General features: G+C 40.3%; 1 protein-coding gene across 2 annotated transcripts in view; it reads left to right on the top strand.

Moving 5' to 3' along the window:
* The window catches only part of gramd1bb (GRAM domain containing 1Bb), a 91,800-nt gene that overhangs the window by 9,964 nt on the left and 57,194 nt on the right, over nucleotides 1-24,642 (top strand). For both annotated transcript variants that reach the window (XM_078246561.1, XM_078246562.1), the window contains exon 3: nucleotides 4,843-4,869. In XM_078246561.1, the coding sequence (XP_078102687.1) occupies nucleotides 4,843-4,869 (27 nt within the window). The remainder of the gene's footprint in view (nucleotides 1-4,842; nucleotides 4,870-24,642) is intronic.

Raw genomic sequence — 24,642 nt, 5'->3', positions numbered from 1 at the left:
GTTCTCCTATGGACACTTGCATCAGTTTAGCATAAATCCTGGACACTAATCCTCTCACAGGAAAATCAACAAACCATTTAATGACTGGGTGCGCCTCAAGACTGTTTCCCCATGGTACTCCATAACATTTTAGGGCTGATCTTATGCGAAGATAAAGGTAGAAAGATGTCCTGGGGACCGCAAAACTAGCGCTCAGGTATTCAAAACTCAACATACCTTTCTCATTGAATAGCTGGTCTAAAGTATAAATACCTCTGTCACTCCACTGCTTACAAGCAAAGGGTTTGTTACCAGACATTAAGTGTGCATTGTGCCATATTGGGGTATTCAAATTCCACTTATTGGTGTAGCGTAGTTGCTCCTCCACCTGTTTAAAGTTGGTCAATGTGCTGGTAATAATAGTAAACCAGTTCGAGTCGTGATTCACTTGGATCTTTAACCCGAGTCTTTAAATTGACTCACGAATCGCAAGTCTCTAGTATCATTAACCTGGTTCAGTTGAGTCCTACTACAATTCAATCTAAAATGATAACAGCGCCACACACAAACCTCTTGCAACATTAGCTTCTACTATTCCTAGCCATCTTTGCTGCAAAAAGCTTTATAACTAGGCAACAGCAACTCCACAAGTCAACTCAAGCGCCTGAGTGAGCAGAGAGACAGTCCCGACCCGCAGACTCAGAGCCAGAAGCTCGCAGACCGTAGGATTCACTCGAGAACTCACGAGTCAACGAGGGCTCGTGAGTTGTCGGTGATTCATGAGTTGTCGGTGATTCATGAGTTGTCAGGTGATCCATGAGTTCTCGCGCCGCGCGAATCACTCGGCTATATGAGTGGATCTGATTCAGACGAGCGAGTGAAGTCTCTCCTTGAGCTCAGGGTAAAGCAAATCCACAACAAAAGCCATTCTTTCACTTGTGAAATAACACAAAATGTTCTGCACGTAGCCTAGCTAGGCCTACAGTAGGTGTTGGTGTATAAATGTAGTATGTTAAATGCAATTAGGTCGAGCAGACAGTCCGAAACATTACAAGCTTGCCTCGGCTCGCAGACAACTTGTGAGTTGCTGACAACTCACGAGTCCTCGATGACTCATGAGTTGTTGATGACTCGTGAGTTCTCATGGGAGTCAGTCAATCCCGCGAATCAGCTGAATCACGTTATGTCTAATGACATGGATTCATTGATTGTAAAGACATGGATTCAATTATTCTAATGACATGGATTGTGTCTAATGACATTATGTCTTACATGGATTCAAGGTTTTCTAAACAAAACTTATCATCAAAAGATGGAGCAAATCTGACCTTTCGCGAGTTGGGGAGCGCAATGTTCCATGACACATAATAACATTCCATTTGTGTTGACTATTAGGCCAATATGCGAGAGTAGCCTACCTGTGTAATGTCTTGTATCAGACATTTCTCCGTTCTCAGCTGAGGTAGACACATTAACGTTACAGCTGCAGTGTTTACCATTGCACATTAGCCTAGCAGCTAACAGAGTTTCCTTCTGTTTATAGCTTTATCACGATAAAACGGCACGGTTGAATTTCAGCCTGCATGCACGTTTCGTAGCCTAAAACAGAGCAGCTTATATCGGTAGAGAGAGCATCAAGTTAGCGGACTGCCGAGTCACCCTCTCTGCTCTCTGTCTGCTCAGCTGCTAGACGGGCTGCACTCGGGCTGCAACATGTTGTAAGGTTTAACCCAATGTTTTTCGGGGGTAACGCCATTCACTTTACCGGAAGTATTGACAATAGATAAAGCCACCGTGTCTTGAGAAGCTCTAGCTTGTTGTTTTATTGTTCACTTTTAACTCACTTTACATCATCTTTGCTATCTCTTTTTCCTCTCGCTTTTCCTCACAGCGGCACTCATACGCTACTCTCCATTACCGCTCGCTCTCCTTACGCGACCACACGGTCACTGACGTCACTCACTTAAGGCACCCTGCCATTCTCGCTCTAACTTACGCTACTCTCGTAAGGGGGTTGGCGGTATACCGCTCTACCGCAGGAATTTCTTGCTTTTTAACCGCGGTAAGAAAGAATCCATACCGTCCCAGCCCTAGCTAGCATAAACATTTTTGGACACACACCTGCAATGGCAAGGTCTTGTAGTCTTACACTTCCAGTGAGGTTTTGCGCTATTTCTCCACATGGAACTGTAGATGGGGGGTCCATCCACACTCTGAGGGCCCGTAGCTGAAATTGGCTCTGTGATACACTTTAAGGTTGGGGAGGTCCAAGCCTCCTGTGTTTGTGGTACGTTGCAGGGTAGAGTATTTTAGTCAAATTATTTTGACTAAAACAATATATTAAATGGCTGAAGTAGGGCTCGGGGTCCCCTGCTGGAGCTGCTACCCCCGCGACCCGACCCCGGATAAGCGGATGAAGATGGATGGATGGATGGAGTAGGGCTCGGCAATATATCGATACTATATTGATGTCGTGATATGAGACTAGATATCGTCTGAGATTTTGGATATTGTAATATCGGAAATGGCTTAAGTATTGTCTTTTCGTGGTTTTAAAGGCTGCATTACAGTAAAGAGATGATATTTTCTGTGTTACCAGACTGTTCTAGCTCTTCTGTTATTTTTACCTTCACCCACTTAGTCATTCTATCTACATTACTGAAGATTATTTATCTAAAATCTCATTGTGAAGATATTTTGTTAAAGCACCAATTGTCAACCCTATAATGTCGCCACAATATCGACATCAAGGTATTAGGACAAGAATATCATGATATCTGATCTTCTCCATATCACCCAGCCCCAGGCTGAAGTGTTAGATTTAGGTCATCACATAAATGTAAACAGAGTTGGACTAAGGATAACCTGTACACTAAATCTCAGCCAAATGTAACACCTTTCAGCTCTTGGAAACAGTACTGAACTTGCCAATTTCTAGGTCTGTAGCACAAGCTGAGAAGTCATATCACATAACCACAGCCTTCTTACAAAAAAACTCGAGGCAAGGAAATACAGGACTACACCAAGGTTTCTTCTGTTATTATGGCTAATTTCATGCTTTTAGTGATGCACAGTTAGCTTTTTTTAGCATCTGCAAAACGTGTGTGGTTAAATACTGTAGCTACTGGCTGCACAGAGAAGAGGCTGTTTTGTGATCACACAGGTGTTAATATTGTCAAAATAGCTAATTCATTTATTTTGAGAATGGTGTAGGAATGTTCCGATAAAAACAGAAAATGTGTAGGAATCCTCTTCGTCTAGGCTCGTAGTAACCACCCACTTAGCTACCTTTAGCTCCATCTACCGCTCCCCACACCTCCACTCTTTCTCTCCGTCCTGCAGTCCTCTCCTTGTTTCTCTCTCTGGCTCTCCCTCCCGCGCACTCTTCTCGCTCAGTGTCTGCACTTGCTCGAGTTAGGAACAGTACCTGTCAAACCTATGGGATTTCTCGCTGCTCTTCTCTTTGCTGTGCTGGTGATAGCTAGTGAGGGGTGTCTGCAGCAGCTGCAGGGAGAGCAGCGTTCTGTAGCCGGCTTTAGAGGGCACGGAATGTCATGTCTCCTCTGCAGGTAAAAACAGCTGCATCTCTGCCTGGAGGCTGCACCGCTGCCTCTCCAGAACTCTTACCCATCTCCATGTCCGTCAGTCTTGTTTTTGCTCTTACCGCGTCTGTTTCTGTTTGTCTTGTGTGCTGCAGTTTGCTCAGTGTGCTATATACAGCTGCGTTTTCTGGGGAAGTGACAGCAGGCTGCCGGTTAATTATTTACCACTCGCTGTGATTTTTTTTTTTTTAGCTGCTTCTGCCAGATTATCAGCGCATCCGTCGTGGTTTAGGGATGACTGATGAAAATCGGATGATGTCATGAGGACAAGTTTGCTCATTTGCTGTAATTTTCGTGTATTTGCATCTGAGGCTTTTGCCAAGTTCAACTCCTCTACTATAACTGCAGATATGGTTATGTAACATTACAGTGTGACATTGCTGCTAAGACTAAGTGTAATATGACTCATTGAAGATGACGCAGCACATGGTTGTGAGTTGTGAATCAGGATTACACACTGAGACATGCCATCGCAGTGAAGAGTATAACTACTGTATAGTGACACTTTACTTTAACCCGCCTTGTTTACTGTAGCAGGTATTAGCAAGGTAAGGCAATGCAGTGCAAGATATGAATAAATAGTAAAAAAAGTTTAAAATTTTAATTTTAAAAACATTCAGTGGCAAAGTTTTAAACCCTGATTTGAAAGAAGAGAGTTAGAACAGAGAGTTTTCTGGGAGTTTGTTCCAGATATGCTGTGCATAAAAGCTAAATGCTGCTTCTCTGTGTTTAGTTTTGGCTCTGGGGACAGTAAGCAGACCTGTCTCAGAAGTTCTGATCCAAGATGAGTTGATTAATGATATTTGTCAATGATTATAATTTCTCCTTTTAAGCACCTGTAACTGGATTATGAACTGGTTAATTAATCCTTCACAACATATTTGTATTCATTTATAATAATACAGTGCATTTTAAAGAATGTATCAACTGATAATACAGCTGTATGAATCCTTCAGGTGCTTATATCAGTATTTACAGAATGATAAACACTAGGTTGTATAATGTTATCAAACATACCTTAACTAATCATACCAATAATGGATGTTTCATGTGTGACAATGATAAACGCTAAAAAATGTCTCAATATATGCAAAAAAAATACTTAATAGTATATTATGTGTTATTAACCTTGTATTAGTATTGCCATTGTTAATGATATCCAAAGTAGTAATGCAGTGTATAATTAACACTGAACTGAGATCAGTGGCATTGGATTCAGTACCCCATGACTGAATTCTCTCTCCCCTCTTTTCCTCTGCAGGTCTGACAGTGCAGCGGACAAAATCAGGTAAGTGTGCTTTTGGACTACCTTTCTTTTACCTATAGGAGTGTGAGCATGCATCGTATGCCGGTGGGCTCATGGAGCGGAGATACAGTGGGACCGGCCTAACTCACCCCATTTGCCCCGGCCCTCCCACCCCACATGTGACACAGATTCACAGCTTTGTCCACCAACCAAGGTGTCTGAATGCGCTTTACATTTGGAAAGGCCTGCAGTGAATACAGTTGCAAGCCATGGAATGCCATTGTTTGCTTTTATTGGACAAACAACACCAGACACAAACAGGGCTTTGTGAGTTGGACACTATTGTGGAGCTTTTAGTGTTTTAGCTAGCCAGCCGGTGGCAAGTCAGCACTGTGGACACACACTGTGGGTACAGACACTTTATTCTTCAGGGTGTGAAGGCTTTGCCATCATAAGATACACTGTGCCAGTCCTTAAGCAAAGAGGTTCAAGGCACAAGCTGAAAAGGTGAGTGATAGGTGATGATGTTTTTAGTCTTGTCGTGCACTACAGGAGAAATGTTGGAATAAGGGATTGTATGAATAGATATTCCTCCTGGAGGAGGAGAACTCAAATTTGCATTGATTTAGTATCACAGTTCATACTTAAAACATGTAGGACATCTTTTTGATGCTGAGTTTTGTTTTTTAAATTTAACTATTCTCCTCCTGTTTGACTGTTACAGTATATTATAGATTTTCTTTTATAAAATAAGTGTTAGTTTCCCTGATGATATCTACATTCAGTACATGTTTTTTATTACTTCATGTGTACATGAGTTCATTATTTTTCCAAATAATGTTTGGTGGTAATTCAGCACTGACTATATATTGTGCCATTATCTAAGCTCTTTGGTTTTTGGCGGTTGTGAGTGTGTGTAGTGGGGGTGTACTTCTGTTTGCGTGCAGTGATCAGTCAGGAGAAGCACTGTTTGTGTGGCACGTTTTCTGAGCTGAGTGGACAGTGTTATTTTGGTGCATTTTTGTGTGTGTGAGCTCTGGTATGTGTGTGTCTGGTTTGGTATGCTTTGAGTGGTCAGCCATGCGAGTTGGGTGACTAGGAGGTCGGGTCAAGTTTAAACCACTAGGAGTCTCTGTACTCCAACACACAACCAAGAGATGGTTTATTTGTGTTGTCTGTGTACACCATCTTTCAAGCAAGTAGTTGTGCATTTCAATGAAAATTTAGGAAAAATCTATGTTTAAATTCCAGTTGTTTGTCTCTAGTTGAAGTGGTCAGAAATATGTATATATGTATATATATATATATATTACTTTGCAGATGGACTGAACAGAAGAAAAGTGATGTTTCTTTTTTGTTTCTGAGTATTGAGAGTGTTGTCATCACTTACATATCAAGCAAAGTTTGAAGTGCCCGTCCACTCAAAGATGTTTTTTGTTTTTTGTGACTTCACATGGTTGACCTTAACTGTGCAGAAATGATGTATGTGCAGAGTTTGACACTACAAGGCTGTTTTTTGTTTTTTTGAGATACATTTTTTATTAGCACCATTTATCGTTCAGACATACAGAACAAACTCCACAATGTATGACAGTCGGTATCAAATGGTGCATACAACAGAAAAACACAAACTGCACAAAAACGAAAACCCTCGCCCACCCCCTGCCCTCTGCGGTCTCAAGGTAAACAAAACAAATAAACAAACAGAAAGCACACCTTGCCTAGTCACTCTCCTCTAGTTCTTGTGGCGCTGAGGTCATTAGGTCTGATATTTGTGCTGCTGTGTTTTTCCATAGGTTGATAGTCGATGATCTGGCCTTGTTAATCCTTGCTGTAGAGAGCTCAAGCATAACTATGTCTAGAAAATACGCCAACCACTGTTTTATACAAAGCGAGTGGGGGGGGAGCCAGCGTTGAGCTATCATTTTCTTGGTTGTAGTGTTAATTTCGTCAGACGAGACAAGACTAAATTTGTTCGTCAACGACCTTTTTTTCCATGACTAAGACGAGACAATGACGAGACTGTACCAATGGTCAAAAACGCTGACTAAGATTGAATTAACTCAATTAATACATTGTCCACTTAAGAATAAGATTCAAACTATCACAGATGCATGTGGGTTAACACAAGTGATAACTAAACCAACACGAGTATGTTTAAAAAAAGATGGATCCAAAACGGCAACTTGTATAGATCATATATATACTAACCAAGCAGAACAATGCAGCAAAGGTATGTCTTTGCGAATTGGATGTAGTGATCATAACATAATATAATAAGTGGCTGTAGTAAGGAAAACAAAGGTCCCAAGAGCCAGACCACAAATCATTATTAAGAGAGCATATAAATACTTCAATGAGAACCATTTTTATAGAAGATGTTAGAAATATTTGCTGGGTTAGTGTGTTGAGGCAGGATGATCCAGATGAAGCTGTTGAGGCTTTTAATAAGGTGTTTGTAGAGATGGTGGATAAGCATGCACCTGTGAAAAAGAGAACTGTTAACTGAGATCTTTTTGGATTGATGAGGAATTGAAGGATTGTATGGCACAAAGAGATCAAGCAAAGAAAATGGCAAATAACTCCAACTATGAATCGGATTGGCAAGTTTACCGCAAGCTAAGAACTAAGTTAAATAAAAAGAAAAAGAAGATGTATTATGAAAATGCAATTGGGAATGCAAAGCATGACAGTAAGAAAATGTGGAATATTCTTAATGAGATGATTGAATTGATGAATGATGAATTCAAATCTACCCCATCTTTTCTTGAATCAGAAGGACAATTTCTTACCAAGCCTGTGGATATTGCTAATCACCTCAATAACTATTTTAACAACAAAGTGGAAAAACTTAAGGAGAAAATGTGCCAAACAACTGACATACAATCATATACCTTGATTAGAGATCAAATTATGATAGGAAAACAATGTACTTTTGAATTTACTAAAGTTGATGTGAGATATGTGGAAAAGTTGCTTCTCAGTTGTAAAGACAAACCATCTGGTGTGGATAATATGGATACAAAACTTTTGAAATTGATGGCAAAGTTGATTGCCATTCCAGTTAGCCATGTGTTGAATATGAGTTTAGAAAAAAAAATCTTTCCAACAACATGGAAAACTGCTAAAATCATTCCTTTACCGAAGAATGCAACTGTACCATTTAGTGGCCCAAACAGTCGACCAATTAGCCTGCTGCCGGCTTTAAGTAAAATCATGGAGAAAATTGCTTATGAACAAATACAATGTTATTTTTCAGTAAATGATTTATATACAGATTATCAACATGCCTACAGAGTTGGATTTTCAACAGGCAAAGCCCTTACTCAAATGTCAGACGACTGGCACAGAGAGATAGAAAATGAGCAATTAGTAGGGGCTGTGCTGTTGGATTTCACTGCGACTTTTGATATCATTGATCACAATTTGTTATTAAAAAAACTAAAATGTTATGGTTTCGATTGAAGTGCAATACTTTGGCTAGAAAGCTATCTAGCAAATAGGACACAGACGGTGTACTTTAATGGGAATTTTTCAGAGGTAAAATCAGTAAGCTGTGGAATTCCACAAGAAAGCTGTTTGGGGCCATTACTTTATTCTATATTTACCAATGAATTACCTTTTAACCTTAATAGATGCAAAAATGGCGATGTATGCTGACGACTCAACAATATACATGGCGGCGTCTACAGCTGAAAGGCTTACTAGTGTTTTGAACAAGGAATTGCAGTCAGCATTGGAATGTTAACAAATAATCAATTAGTTCTTAATGTATCTAAAACCACAAGCATTGTATTTGGAACAAAAAAAAAGTTGTTTAGTGAACCTAAATTAAATTTATGTGTTGAAGGTAAGGCAGTTGAACAGGTACAAAGGACCAAGCTTCTTGGGGTTATAGTAGACAGTAAATTATCCTGGTCTCAACACATTGATGGGGTGGTGGAAGAAAATGGGTAGAGGTCTTTCAGTGATAAGGAGATGTTAAAATTTTTCTCAATAAAAATGTAATGTGAAACGTCATTAAAACGATTGTCCTATCCCATTTGGACTACTGTTCAGGGGTTTGGTCAGGTGCTGCCATATCAAATATCAAATATAAAGACAAATTGCTCAGAATAAGGCTGCACGCTGTTTACTAAGGTGCCCACTCAGATCAAGCTTGGCTAAGTGTAAGGAACAGATTAACTGCCTCATTGCTCAACTTTACCAGAAATATTTTAGTGACTAAACAGCCGAGAGTGTTGTATCAGCAACTTGGTCTTAGTTCTAATAAACATGACTACAGCACTAGGCATGCTACGGAGGGCAAATTCACATTACCTAAAGTAAGAACAAATAAAGGGAAAAACACCGTAATATATAGAGCCATGATTAATTGGAATGCAATGCCTAGTCATGTCATTCAAGAAAATAGAAAACCTCAATTCAAAGTATTACTTAAAGAACATCTCCTGAATGAGCAGAACTCTGTACTGGATGATATTCAATGAATGCTGTGAGTATCATTGAGGGTTCACTGTGGGCATTTGCTTGGTCATATTATTAGTGAACAATGTTATAATCTCATCTCTACGATCTGTGAATAATTTAAACTAGGTTCTGTGTTGTCCTGTGTTGTAGTGTGTTGTGTTGAATGTTGTTAAGTCTTATTATTTTCATTGTTTTTCTTTTAGTGATGTATTGAATGTTGTTTTTTGGTGGTTGTTTTTAATGTAATGATGCACGGCAATGTATAGCTGCACAAGTTGTGGGTGTACTCCAGGAAGAATAGCTGTGGCTACGGCCCCAGCTAATGGAGATCCCAATAAATCAATCAATTAATTTATATAAGCGTCGATAAATCTGTTTCTGTACCCCTTGTAACCCCACTGCAGGTACTGTATTTCCTAAGTATATATGAGTCACACAAACTGCACAAGATCAATACTTAGTTTGTTACAAAGCTAACTGTAAATAATGCATGCAAAAAGCCCTCTGGCTGGAAAAAGTGGGCAGAGTGGAAGTGCATTTGGAAACTCTGCAGTTTGCATGTTTAAAAGAAGAGTTGTAGTCAGTTGATGTCAGTGTGTCTGCATGGCAGACAGAAGCTCTGATGTATTCTATGGCTGATAAAATAAGTGGCTGCTGAGTTGAATAATGTGACAGTAGCTGATCTTGTCTTTATAATGACTATCATGGAGTGCTGCTACTGAGATTCTCCTAAACAGTCCTGCATTGTACTTTCTGCCTTTTCTGTCTTGTTCTGATGTCCGCGTTGCTCTTCCGCTGTCTCAATTGCCGGATTATCGATCATCGTCTGTGGTTTGAGACATTAGCTTTCAGTGATGGAAGTCAGCATAATGTGATCTTACTCTTTATGCAGGAGCCTCAGAAAAGCAAAGATCCAACATATTGAGAAAATGATACTCACAAATAGACCCGTTAGACGAGTTTCCGAGTTCCAGATGACTTTCAAAAATCAATTAGTACAGTCGAGCATAATTCACCCAAGCTAGGCCCAGATAACATATTGTATTTCAGTGGTAGAGTGCCCGTTCAAAATGTGCCTCTTTAGAATGGGCCTATTGCTTGGCCTGTGGTATTGAACCATTGTACCCCAAAATTACTTACAGAAGGACCCCAAAGCACTTCATATGCAACCCCACTATATAGCCTACTACTGACTTACTATATAATTCTACTTCAGAGGAAAACACTGTAGGCTACTACTACATTTACCTGACAGAAAGTTGCAGATTCAGATTTCATTCACAAAATATCACAATTAAAATATGGAGTAATCACAGACATTTGCCTTATGGACTCATGGTGGTGGTGGCTCAAGGTGGAAGGCAATAGAAATAAAGACTTTTTGTTTAACTTAGTGCTGTCAGTTAAACGCGTTATTAACGGCGTTAACGCAAACCCATTTTAATCTGATCCACTTTTCCATGTTGATAAGAGCATTAAAATGAGAAAAAATAATAGGACAAAAAGAAATCTAGGGACATTTAGAATAGATAAAAATGTGTGATTAATTGTGAGTTAACTATGACATTAATGCGATTAATCGCAATTAAAGGGGTGATAGAATGATTATATAGGGTATTTTATACTGTTCCTTAAGGTCTCCTAATAGGGTATGTAACATTGGTTGGGCTGAAAATTGCCCGAATGCTATTTTATTAGGCCCTTAACTACCCTGTGAATATGGCTCTATTTGGAACAAGAGCTTTTCTTCCAAATATGGTATGCTCATGAATATTTAGATGAGGTGCGCGCTGATTGGTTTGAGCGAACCACATAGAAACACATTGGAGACGAGACAGCGGGTCTCATATTTCAGACACTGCAAAGTTATACATTGTTTGTCGGGCTACTTCGTTATTAAATTCACTTCTGAGACTTTTTTAAGCGAGAAATCAACTATATAAAGCTCAAATATGGGCCGTTTTACGAAAATGTATGGCTAATTGCAAATTTGGTAAGATGTGTCGGACTTTAGCTAGGAGCTCCCCACAGTCTGACGAGAAAGTGGCAACCTCCATACCCAGTGAAAGTCACCGTTTCCCTGGGTACTGGACTACTGGAATACTCGGGGCTCCAGCTCAGAGCTGGCTGGCTGCCAGCTGCCGGCATAACTAGAGTAGCTATATTTACAGTTTGAATTTCGTCACGCCACTTATATAACATCTACCCCAAGGTCTTATAAAGCTAACTATGGTGTCCAATTTCAATTTAAGGCATTTTTGTGAACATTAGGGATTTGGTTAGCTGCTACTGTCCCTTCAATCCTATGTGTACAGATCGTGGCTAGTTAGCTTCATTTTTGGCGTAATTAGAGTATATTTACAGTTTGAATTTCGTCATGCCACTTATATAACATCTACCCCAAGGTCTTATAAAGCTAACAATTGTGTCCGATTTCAATTTAATGCATTTTTGTGAATTTCAGAGGAATTCTAAGAGGAGGCTAGCTAGCTTTCATTGATAGAGCTCCATCCAGCCGCAGGCTCTATCAATGAGACTCGCGGACAAGAGGCGTTTATTTCCCCGGTCGTTTGTTTAAATAAGTCAACACATTATAATTACACACATTATAGGATTAACTGGAACCTGTGGTAAGAGATTGCTGGCGTAACAAGCTCGCTGACCGCGCTCTCACTCACACACACCGGTCATTTAGCAGGAAGAGGGGAGCTGCAGGCCCTGGAGCTCTGTCAGGGCAGTGGCATTTGGTAGTCCATTAACCCAAAAAACGGTGACTTTGCGCGGGTATGGAATGCCGTGGGCTGCCAGCCATGACGGAGCTCCATCTACCTCACAGCAGGCCGGGGTCTGTGAAGGAAGGCAGGCAGGGCGGCGAGGCAGCAACACAGGCAGCACCGGCCGCTGAACTCCGACACACAGTCGGACAAAATTTGCATATTTGACCTCTACATAGTTGATTTCTCGCATAAAAAAGTCTCAGAAGTGAATTTAGTGGTAAAATAGCAGATGAACAATGTTTACAATTTCTGAGATCTGCGCGACCTATTCAGAAGACTAAGCTGACCTCAGATCAGTGGTGTAGCCTATGTAAATGTTTGGGCGTGACAAAGATAGAGACTAGAGCCAAATGAGGAGGAGCCGCTGAGTTGATGTCAACTAGGCGGCTCGTTGAGATTTGCCCGTTTTCAGAGGCAGTTTCAAATTGTGAGATTTGCAGAGGAAAGAGGTGTCAATGGGATTTTGAGGTTCTATGTATGTCCTAGTTGCCCACTAAACTGTCATTATTCAACTATGACAAGGTAAAATCGGTTTTGCATTCTATCACCCCTTTAAATATTTTAATCATTTGACGGCACTAGTTTAACTGCATTTTAGTGTTGTCTTTTTCATCAACAATATTGCATGATGATATCACCACAGTCAGTGTTTAATGGCGGCGGAGCTGTCTCATCTCGTCATTAATAATCGTTATCGAATTTACCACTTCAGCAGAAGTGTTCATTTCCAAACAGGCTTAGTGGCTTGACAGTTCACGATGAAGTATGGATTTGATTCACAGGGGTATTTTGCCACGGTAATGTTTTTAGTGTTATAAGTTAGCAGCACACTTAAACAACCGGACCAAGGGTGAGTCTGAGTGAGACAGAGGAAGATAGCTCTCTTTGGAGGCGGATACATGTCTTTTTCGCCGATGTCCGTTTCCTTCTGCTTTCTTTGTGTTGGAATTTTAAACTCCGGTGGATTTATGAGGACTATGGTTAACTGCTCTTCAGATCTCTGCAGGGTAAATCCAGACAGCTAGCTAGACTATCTGTCCAATCTGAGTTTTCTCTCACACGACTAAAACAACTTTTGAATGTACACGTTCCACCAAAACATGTTCCTTCCCAAGGCTATTTCACAGCAGCTCTTTTGTGATTGGTTTACAGAAATACCAATAAACCAGAGGACGTTTTTCTCCCATCCCTGAATGCTATGTGGACTAGCCAGTCCCTCCTCCGCTCGACAGCGTGTGGATGGTTTGGAAAAGCGGGACTAGTTTACTGTTATCTCACTTTACATCGTCTTTGCCCTCTCTTTACTATCGCTTTTCCCTCACACAGCCGCAACGCTAACTCTGACACCGTTCACCGGCGGTCACCCTCCTCGCTTCACCACTCAGGCACTGACGTCACTCACTCGCCTGCCGTTCTCGCTCTCACTAATGCCTGAATTATGGTTGTGTGTTGAATCAACGTTGACTCTGCCCTCTGAATTACGCTACCCCGTGGATGTAGTAAGCGTGCCCCTCGTTACAACGGCCACAAAAAATGAGCAGTGACCAGTCAGTCTGTTTAGGCAGTAGCATGTGTCACGTATGGTCACGTGAGTATCACAAGTGTAGAGGGGTTCAGGGCATGCAGACCTTTAGAAGAGGTTGTACAAAGTATATTTTGTAACTTATTCACTAGTTATTATATTACACCCATCTTGAATGTCATCGTATATAAGGGAATACAAGATGTATTAATTTAATAAGGATTTGTATTTTTGTTATTTAAATTTTTTTTAAATATTAAGTTATATAAAAAGGCATTGCACTTTTTTGTTAGTCTTTCTTCTTATGCTCGTTTAACTGTATATTCAAGTTCAAAAATACACATTTCAAAATTTTAGTAGCTTATTTTCTGCATTTTCCTTGATTATCATGTAAACCCTTGATACCGTTATTTCACAATCATAATCACAGCATTGTAAATCGCAATATGACTTTTTCTCCAAATCGTGCAGCCCTTATATCTAGTGTCAGCAAAAATGCCTTTTTATTAGCGAAATGCTCTGAGTGAATTTAAGCTGGACTTTTATTATGAAGGGTAGACACAGAACAGCGTTATGGCAGCACTTTTTTTTCTTGACCTTCTTACCTCAACATTTATTGTGCATTTATTGTTTAGTTTTATTCACAGTTTATTAATATCCAATATCTAATGCTGTTCAAACTGCTCCAAATTCCAAACGCCAAGTTCATAGGGTACCCATGAAACCAAGTGTGAAGTAGATCAGATAAACGGTTCATGAGATATTCGAAAGATAACGGACACGTACACATGAACATACACACATATTATAGTTAGAATATTATCCAATGTAGGCTGAAATAAAATACTGTATTAAAATTGTACAGCTTTGTTGTTTTCTGTCTAACTTATTCTAGATTTGTTAGTGCTAACTGATTCCTCTGGACAATCCTCCCTAATGATGCCTCTAGTTGCATACCTGTCCTGCCCCAGCTACACACAATATCATATCAGTACATTCAAATGGTTATTATGATGCTGACTATAGTGTAAGTGTGTTTTTGATGAATTTGGGTCATGGGCTTTGCCAGGGCAGTTATGTCTGCAAGATGCTATGAATTCATGGCGTAGTTGCTATCCCTTCTCCATATTCATGTGTGCGTTAACTTGCACATCAATGATTGTGCTCATCACAAAGACGGCACGATGCTTTGGTTGAGGACCGAGAATGTGTGCCTGTAGCTTGCAGCGCAGACAGAGGAGGAGGAGAGACAGAGAACGTGAAGGAGAGCAAACCAGGGGAGGGAGGCTGATAAAGCAGGGAGAGGAGGAAAGGAGGTGAAGGACCACCCTTATTGAGCAAAGCCGTTCGCACTGAGCCTACCAAAGGGACCTTCCCACACACACACCATGGCCAGCCAGCCAATCAGAGCACTCACATCCCTGACCCATCCTCCCTCGTACAACTGCTCATCCATGGCTCAGCGAAGCAGATGTGAGGTGATGCGGTAGGAAGCAAGGCTGCAAACCAGCTGGAAGGAAAATTGAAAGTCACTGTGTTTATGATATATACAGAGGAAAGACAGTGGTTTGATAATAGCTGTGAGGAATTGTGAGCAAGGAGGAGAACACTGGTTTAGATATATTTGTATCAGGGTAGCGGAATCCAGTCAGTCAGGCATCCAGTCAGTCTGGACATCCTGCAGCTTCTGAACAGGCAATTTAGCTTAACAAGTGTTGTCTGTATCACCTCTGCTTGCAACTTTCGTTTCTGAGCTGGTGACATTATTTTTCCTCTGACTGATATTGGATGTGCTGCATAAGAGAGGAGTACAAGGTGGCTATTATAAGGCTTGGCGATGATGACAAAGCATGCTGGACAAGTGACAATCTGACAACGAAACAGCGGGACAGAGATTGAAGAGAGGCCATGAGAGCCAGGAGAGAGGCCAGGATGGTGTCTGCCTGTTCACCATGCACAAACATAAGGTCAGGTCTGATTTCTGTTCCCTTTCTTTAAGCTGTGGCACTTTCTATTTTGTAGTCAGTGATCAAACGGCACATTAGCTGACATTCATAACGGACAAGGTGCATTAAATTAAAATGAAACTTAATGTATGCAATGATTAACCTTTTATGTTTGAAAACAATACAATGTGTAGTTTTTGTACAATAGTATTTGTAAAGATTTTTATATTAGAGATATGATGCTAAAATAAAAAAATGTACAAAAAGATTTAAGTACAGTGTAGTATTCAATGTTGAAGTAACATATCTCTCTATATCTAATACTGTCTGATTAGAGGTTATTATTACTACTATTTTCACATATGCTACTACAAATATACGACTACTGCTCTATAATCCATGATATACTATATACTCCATAATTGGCTGATAATTGCCCTCTGATTATCTACTGAACTAAGTGCTAATGTAGTTTCCACTGACTGAATCGCATGGCCTAGACGACCCTGCTATTGTTCTGCAGCTGTACCCTTTTCTGTTTGACCTTTGCTGTGAAAATGTACCCGCTTTGGCTCTGTCCACAGCAGACTTTTAAATGTCAATTACATTTTTCTGACTTTCTTAAGAAATTAAATAAGCCATTTACAACATAGGAATAATAAAGGTGCATGTTTATCTATTTTATACAAATATGCTTCAAAAAAGAACTGCCAATCAATATAAAAGCTGTGACTCTATGACTGCAGTATTCCATATATTTATTCTTGTATATGTGACAGGGCTTTAAACTGGCTCTGCAAATTCTGTTTTGAAATGTTCTCTTTTGTCAGTTTTTCTTCTTTTCAGCAAAGGCTCCTAGGATCAAATAGGAGAAATGTGTCAAAACTAATACATAATATTACCTTAACCTGATGAATGCAGGGCGTGGTGGAACAAATCACTCTATGTCCGTGTTTCTGCATTATAGCTTACACACACACACACACACACACACACACACACACACACACACACACACACACACACTTGAGCAGAAGGGGATTTTCCAGCTGGCTTCAAGGCCTCCTAAATCTCTGCTGTGATCTCTGCTCCCCAGGTCCATTAGGGGCAATTTTGTTAGATTTACTGTGCCTGTCGATTGGGATACAGGGCAGTCCTAGTGCTGCTTTACGTTACCACTCTGTGATAAATACTCCTAGCAGGTATTACTGTGTTACCCTCACATAACTATCTCTGCAGCCCTTACATGAATCACGAATAATAGTCATTAAGTAGCAAAAGTGATAGTAGCTCAAGCACACTTTGATTCATTATTTCTATTATGAGACAATGAAAAAAAACTGCTAATTTGTCAGATGTCTTCTATAAAATGGGCCCACTCCACATCTTCTGTAAAATGGTGATACAAATAGTGTCATGCCTTTCAGTAGTAGTAGTAGTAGTAGTAGTAGTAGTAGTAGTAGTAGTAGTAGTACTATTGCATTTAGTCAGTCATACACAATAAGTATAACAGCATATTCAATATACAATCTAGTACACATGACTGAAAAGGCTCAGGCAAGCTTTTATATGCCTATCCTATGTGTATAGTCTTAATAATTTGAGCTACACTCCAGAAACAAAAATAATAAAATAAAAATGATTTACAGTTGTAAAAAATAGCTTTACAAACAATTCTTTTGAATGTATACAGTAAGACACAATGTATATCTAACTCTAAACATGTGTCTGTCTGCAATCTATATAAGTCAATATATCATTTAAAACCCAAATACTTGTGGCTGTACAGTTTATTTAAATTATTTGCAGCGTTGACAGTGTGTTGTTAAACATAGGAGAAACACAATCATTGGCCATTGACAAATCTGCAAAGAAGAGGTGGTCAATATGACATTATATGTAATCATTTTAAAGGTCCCATGGCATGAAATTTTAATGCGTTGAAAATGTGTTCCCCCAGCCTGCCTATGGTCCCCCAGTGGCTAGAAATGGCGATAGGTGTAAACCGAGCCCTGGGTACACACCCTCACTCTCCACCTTGCCCCCCCTCTCCTCCTCAATAGCTACAGACACAGAAATGGCACATACTAAGGAAAGCTCATTGTGGGACTGGCTCTAGTGGCTGTAATTCTGTACTAAGGCTGAATTTCGGGAAAGAGACTTCAGATACAGTATTAGGGGACCACTAAGGTCTACATAAAAGCATCCAAAAAGTACCATGTCATGGGACCTTTAATATTACCATGCTCCTCAAACGCCAACTGTTGTATGTTGTAATTTCACCAAATTTACAAGCTATTTTACTCATTTAAATTTTGGTTTTCAGATCAGGCTATGTCAAACCTTTTCTTAAACTCTGTGTTTAACCACCACACTCTCCAAGCTAAAAATTACACAAATGTGTCTTATGTAAAAATACTGGGTCTAATCTAGTACCTGCTGTGATCTGCTCCACTGCTCTCAGCTTTGATGCCAAACACCAGTGCGTACAAAAGCTGAACCATGTCAGAAAATTAACTTTACTCTGGTAGTGTTTTCTGTAATGCTGGTCAGTGAGATGCACACCTCCTTTGACACCACTGTCCATTTAACCATTTAAATTTTAAATTTGTATTAAAAATGCACACTGTGAAAAACTGTGGGCTTTCATTTTATGGCAAAAAAATGGGTAAAAGACTTAAGTTAAAGTTGCTATATGTAACTTTCAGTTTGTGTTGATTCTAGCGGCCCCTTTGGACAAAAGCGGAAGTGTTTTTACCACACCTGCTGTCGTAAAGGTCTTTTCTTTACGGTGCTTTATTGCCCACTGTATATTACGGAGTTAACGTTACCAGGAGGTCATATAGTCGCAATGAATTTTTTGCTTAGACAGAAAATCATTAATTTACATTAACAGAATACGATACAGATGCATTGTTGCATTTCAAGTGTTGCACGCGGTAAATTAGCCTTGCCTACTTTGGATGCATCGTGAGCTAAACCGGGTATCACTGTCACTTTGTCACGAGCCGAAGCATTAAGAGTTTGTTGTTGCAACCAATGTAATAATAACTTATATTAATATAGCGCATTTCATGAAATCCATGGACGCTTTACACAAGTACAGGGAGACAAGGGAAAAGAAAATAGTAGGCCAACACATACACGGACTGAAAGGATTAAAACGTCCGCGCTAAATGGAAGGGGATGTAATTTAATGTTGGCTACTGACGTACAACCAGTGTTGTGTGTAACGTGTTACAGTAACTGTTTTTTTCGGGTAAAAAGTAGTGTAACGTGCTACTACTGAAAATTTGGTAACGAAACGTAGTTCCTTTTTCAATTCGGAGCAACGTTACTTTTCCCAGGGACAGATTTGACAGCGACACTGCCTTCTCAGCTGCGCGCTTACAAGCTCCACACGGGACGTGACAGAGGCTGGTAGCAGAGCATCATGGCAAGCGAGAAGCAGCCAAAGCTAACTTTTGAGAGCGTTTTAAGCTTTGTGGCTTTTTGCTGGACGGGGCTCTGAGCGGAGAGCTACGTGACACATGCCACTACATCACTGAGGACTGGCGGTTAAATCAGCCGTCCTACATGCAATGCATGCCAGGCAGACACAAAGCTGACAACCTCAGAGATGGATGCCGTGGAGATGGGCTCATCCATAGGCTACACGCAGCAGACCACTGTGGACTTGTGTCGGTCGCACGGACATGCAAGGATTGTCTATGACAATGCACGGACCATCGTGGCTGCACGACCGGTACAAGTCGATACAGACATTACACACTAACACCGTGTAACGCCGATGACCTGCTGATGTGCATTCAACCCGCGCTAGACTCGTTCATAATGAATCAGCCGTCACTCTGTGAGTAGAGAATCTACAGTGTAGTTCAGACACTTCACTGATAAACCAGAGATTGGCTTTATGGTCAAAGATTTTGTATAATTAACTTCAGTCTCTGCCAGAGATGCCTGCTTTTAAAAGTAACGAGTAAAGTAAAAAGTTACTTTCCATAGGGGGTAACTAAGTAAAGTAACTGATTACTTTTTTAAGAAGTAATGAGTAACGAGCAAACACTACTTTTTAAAAGTAACTTCCCCAACACTGCATACAACCACATTGCACAATCTACAGTTATTTTATGAATGAAATAGACATATTACATACCTGAGGGCCAATTTGCGGATGTTTTTGAATCATTTACAATCCAGTAATTGTCTCCATCTGTTAAAAGCCCGACCGAAGTTGACTCGCATTTTCGCCCGTCCCCTTTCCCTTTTAGCTTTTAGTTCTTCGTTTAATTTACTTTTTTTCTGTGATTGTCCTGCCCCAGTATCAGCCATACCTACAACAGATAACTTCTAAAATAACATATCCTATATAAAGAAATCTCCTGCTACCTTTTACCTTGCTGGATACACTAACACGGGCTTTTCTGGTGTAACAAGGAAATCTGTGACCCGTCAAAATGTGTGATTGTAGAGCCGTCTACCTGCCGCAAATCATTTTGTGACTTCATGGGAAAAATCGGACCCGGGCAGAGGCTTTACTAAAAACTATATAAAAATAGCATTCTTTTCACTGTTAGTCTCGTTTGTTGTTACTTTGGAAAGAACTGCTTATTCTGAATTTTAGAAATAAACTTCAAAACAGAACATATGGTTCTTTATCTGCAGACTCTCATTTTTGGAATGATTGATTGGAACTATTTTCAAAAGTAAGCCTTCTAGCTAATTCTCAATTTCCAATAAAAATGTCTATGTCTACAAAAGATTTTCACCAATCTGAACCTGAGTCATTATCATATCACAGCGTGTATTTTGGGCCAGCTGTTGACGTCCATCACTGTAGGAGATTCGTTAAAATACCCCACTGGCACACCCACTTACTGCTTTGGTGAAAGGCCTTGTTTTCATGCTAGGTGGACATCTGCCTCACTGTAGATTTACACAAGGAAATATGCCATGTGCATGTGCCATTTTATGGTATGAAGTAAACTAAATATAGACCTGTCTTTGTCATTTAGAGATGAGTCCACAGTTGGAGCTGAAATTGATACCAATCCATTTGTCATTAAGCTCACTTAATGTACTGCCATATTAATGGAGTATTGGTTGTATGGGGGATTTGAGGTCTGTGAGATAATGAAGCTGGAGTTCATTCAATATATTTTACCACTCAAAGTAGTAAATTGGGGCACTTACAGTATGTGGGCAAGGCTAGAACCAGCCATAATGTATATCCATCTGCATCCAGCAGGACTTTACTGCTGACTAATCACAGGGCCTCTGGTGACTCATGGTGTAATTCACATATGTTCATCAGCATATCAATCCCGCTGATCACGCTAAATGTCTATATCTCGCCCCAGCAGGACAACATTTAATGCATTTTTTTCTGCAAATAAGCACTCTTGTCCACAGGGATGAAATTGATATATGTCGTAGGTGGAGATCCATCTGTCGTGTAAAAATTAAAAACGCAATTGTTCTATACAGAACACTACAGGTCCATCTAGTGGTTAAACTCTGCAGAGCTGTTGAGGATTAACACTCAACTCCAAAGACCTTAACAGTCCAATTCAATTCTTCGTGCCGGATTGCCTTTCTGAAACATATCCATCTTTAATGGAAGGTCTGTTTTTTCAGGTTTCATAAATCAAGTGGTGGAATCTGTAATCTGTCTCCTCTGAATTGCCTTCCATCCTAGCAGACGTGATTGATTTCCCCTCTAGCTGTTCCAAAGGGGCCATGGATTATTCTTACTTGGGGCTTCTTCTGTTCCCCTGCATCCTACGTTTGCAAGAGAGCGAAGCATCCAGGGTCATTTTAAACATCCACTTTCAGCTTCTGAGTATTGAAGAGTTTTGACACTGTGCATTTATTTTGCATCTATCAAGCAGCAACACGCCATTTGGTTAAAATGTTAATGCTCATGGGTTTAATCTCAACAGGAAATTCCTCAGTAAATCAATTTCTCTCAGTTAGAAAATGTTAAACTTGATTACCTCACTGACAGGCATGAGATCTGTAGAAGGTGTTGCACAGCTGAAAGAAACTTCTCAATCAGTCAGGGGTAAATGAGTGGGAAGAAATTGCTCTGACTGGAGAGGCAAACGTATTATCAGGTGCTACGGCAAAAATGAATTGATTAAATAGATGGAGGAGTGGTTGAGGGCCTCTGATCACAGTGATTCATGGTACATGTGGGCGCTCTGTATTGAGTCACTGGCGGCAGCAGTGACTGGAGTGAAAGGACTGCACTATGCACACATTGCTTTCTTTTGTATGTGCATGCAGAAATACACACAAATGCACATGCACGTGTTTTTGTGCGAGATTTTAGTCTCAAACAATTATTGATAAGACTAAAAGCAAATCAGAGTCAGTGCATATTTACGACCACGTTGGGGCTTGTCATTTGAACTCGAGCGCTCACCAAATAACCGTACCAAGATGACTGAAAGCGTGTTTTTGGTCCTCCTTATTACCAGTGAAAAGCTTATCTGAACCAACGACAGGAAACTTACCTTTTGTGAAGACCAGAGATAATATATATAACAAAGAATACACTCCATTATGATTTTTATGTCTGTTTGTTTTTCAGCCTAGGAACTTCTGTAAACTGTAGCAGACGTGAGGCATTAATACCAGTGCATTTTTAGTTAGACTCAACTGCCATCAGGACATTCACGTCATGAAAAGGAAAAGATAATCTACCAAAACCTCTCATTCACTCTTCTCTACCCTCACTGATAGGCCAAGCAAAAGAAGTGGAAGAAACTGATATGGAAACCCCAAAGGTAGGCTACAACTCAACAAGCAAAAGACACTCCACACATGAGCATTGACATTGTCATGTCATTAAACCAAAGATAAATAATAGGTTCTAACACATTATACCATTTTTCATCCTCTGTGTATTCTCCCCCATTTAAGTATGTTCTTAGTCTTCAAGTCAAGTGATTCATCACATCTGAGAATGTCATACTCACACTCACCATTTGAGGGAGCTGTTTCATTGTGGCATACTTTATATAAATCCCACAATTGTATCTACTTCCTCTCCACTTCTGGTCCTCAGATTTCACACGCAGCGAAAAACTGTTGTGGCGCTGCGCAAGCCATTGGAAACAGGCGGAGTGGCAATCGGGAGAGTCGGGACTTTTCCCGGTGGGCTGGTAGTGTTTCAAGGCCGCGAGGGCCGGTATGATCGGCTGCTGTCCGCAGCCGCTGCCCGCTGGTCAAACTGTGCGGCCTCTGCTCAACCTGGGCCAGTGGTCTATGAAATTTCCCAGTAGATGTTTTGGTCCCAGTCCGCCGCTAATTGGAAATAACAGGTTTCAGAGTGCAGCAGTGCCGTTGCCGCGTTTGGTCTGAAGGGGCCTTTAGCTAAAATGAGCTGTGAAGTATGACATGGAAAAATTCACATAAATTTCAATATGAGCATTCTCACAGCAGTCACATGGCCAGTGATCGGATATGTACTGGATTTAGGACTACATATGAAAGAATAAGAAAAAGAAGAAAAAAAATTTGGGCCACATTTGCTTGTAATGTGAACGTAGCCTTAGTGACAGGAAAGCAATCAATCCCACAGCATATTAGTTAATGGCCATGCTATATATGACTATCAGGTAGGCTACTAAGGGCAGATATAATCTTACAGAATTGTGCATTTGTGTCCTGTTAGTGACAGAGGTTACACTTTACTTGAAGGTATCTACATAAGAGTGACATGACACTGTCATGAACGTGTCAGAAACATTATAAACAAGTCATAAACTTTTATGACATAACGCTTCTTTTAGTAAGTGTCATTAGTTTTTTGATGACAAGTTATGGTTAGGATTAGAGTTAGGGTTAGGCTTATGTATAAAAATAAAAATCATAAACCTGAATAGTATCTATTGGATTACCAGAGTTATATAAACAGAGCTAAGGTTTGTAGTTATCTCTTATTTACCCTCTCTATAAAAAATATTTTACCTTCTTGATGTAATCCAGGGTCTCAGGTTTTCATCCACAGCGAAAGCTTGATGTGGAAAAAGCAGAGGTCTTAATTGTGATTCATTACATTATCGTTGCAGATTTAATCTGTGCAAAGTTGAGGTGATTTGGAAATGTGAGGCCTTGCTGGGTGATTGTGGCTTTGTCACCATGAGTGACGTTGATCATTTGTAAAGCTCGAAAAAGCTCAAGTGAAGGCCTTGTGGATAATAATGGCATAGCAACGTGTGGTGTGTGTGTGTGTGTGTGTGTGTGTGTGTGTGGTGTGTGTGTGCGCGCTTCTGTCGACATCTGTATGGCTGACTAAAAACATCAGGCAAGGTCCGCATGTGGCCCTGAAGCAGCAGGCTGGACAGCTCCTGGCTTTAATAATGGCAGGGTCATCTCTGTGGCAACAGCCCTGACTGACTAGATCGAAGGATTGTCTGGGAGGTGTCAGTCAATATCTCTCCAACGCAATCCCTTATCCCATCACAACTCAACAAGCAGAGTCCTTTGAGATACAAATAGCTTTTCTCACTCTACCTAAAAGCTTTTGTTTTTGCTTCAGAGCACATAACTGTGTCAGTGTAAGTTGGACTAATTTGGAAAAAACATGGACTTAATTTAGACAGCATCATCTGTGCAGCTGCTGTGTTTTTAATCAACTTGTTTTAAATAAAGGTTAAGCAAAGGTTCCTTTGAGAACAGAGCATGAGGACACAGATGGGGTTGTTGTTTCACCCGCGGAGGTTTGTGTTTGAGTGTTACCAACAGTGAACAACCCCCTCAGCGGCAGCACATCTGACCATGTTGGCTTCCACGCCACAGTATCTCACGCTCACTGATGATGTGGTCATGTGGAGCTATTTCGTAATTGTGTGACAACTGAGCTGGCATTGTGTAATTATGTAATTAGGAAAAATAAGGAATAGGTGTTGATGATGATTAAACAAGAAGAAATTACTAAACGCACAGGGATGACTCTCTTTAAAAAGGGACTCTAATTCAGTGTAAGAGGGTTTGTGCCAATGTTGTCTTTTAACTTTAATTGTAAAAAAAAATAGGACTTAAAAGACCAAACACATTTTAAATATTTACACTGATTAAACAGCTTCCCTCA

Source organism: Sander vitreus, chromosome 3 (genome assembly GCF_031162955.1).
Source record: "Sander vitreus isolate 19-12246 chromosome 3, sanVit1, whole genome shotgun sequence".
NCBI lineage: Eukaryota > Metazoa > Chordata > Actinopteri > Perciformes > Percidae > Sander > Sander vitreus.
Note: the sequence above shows the minus strand (reverse complement) of the source record. Positions and strands in the feature narration are given on the sequence as shown.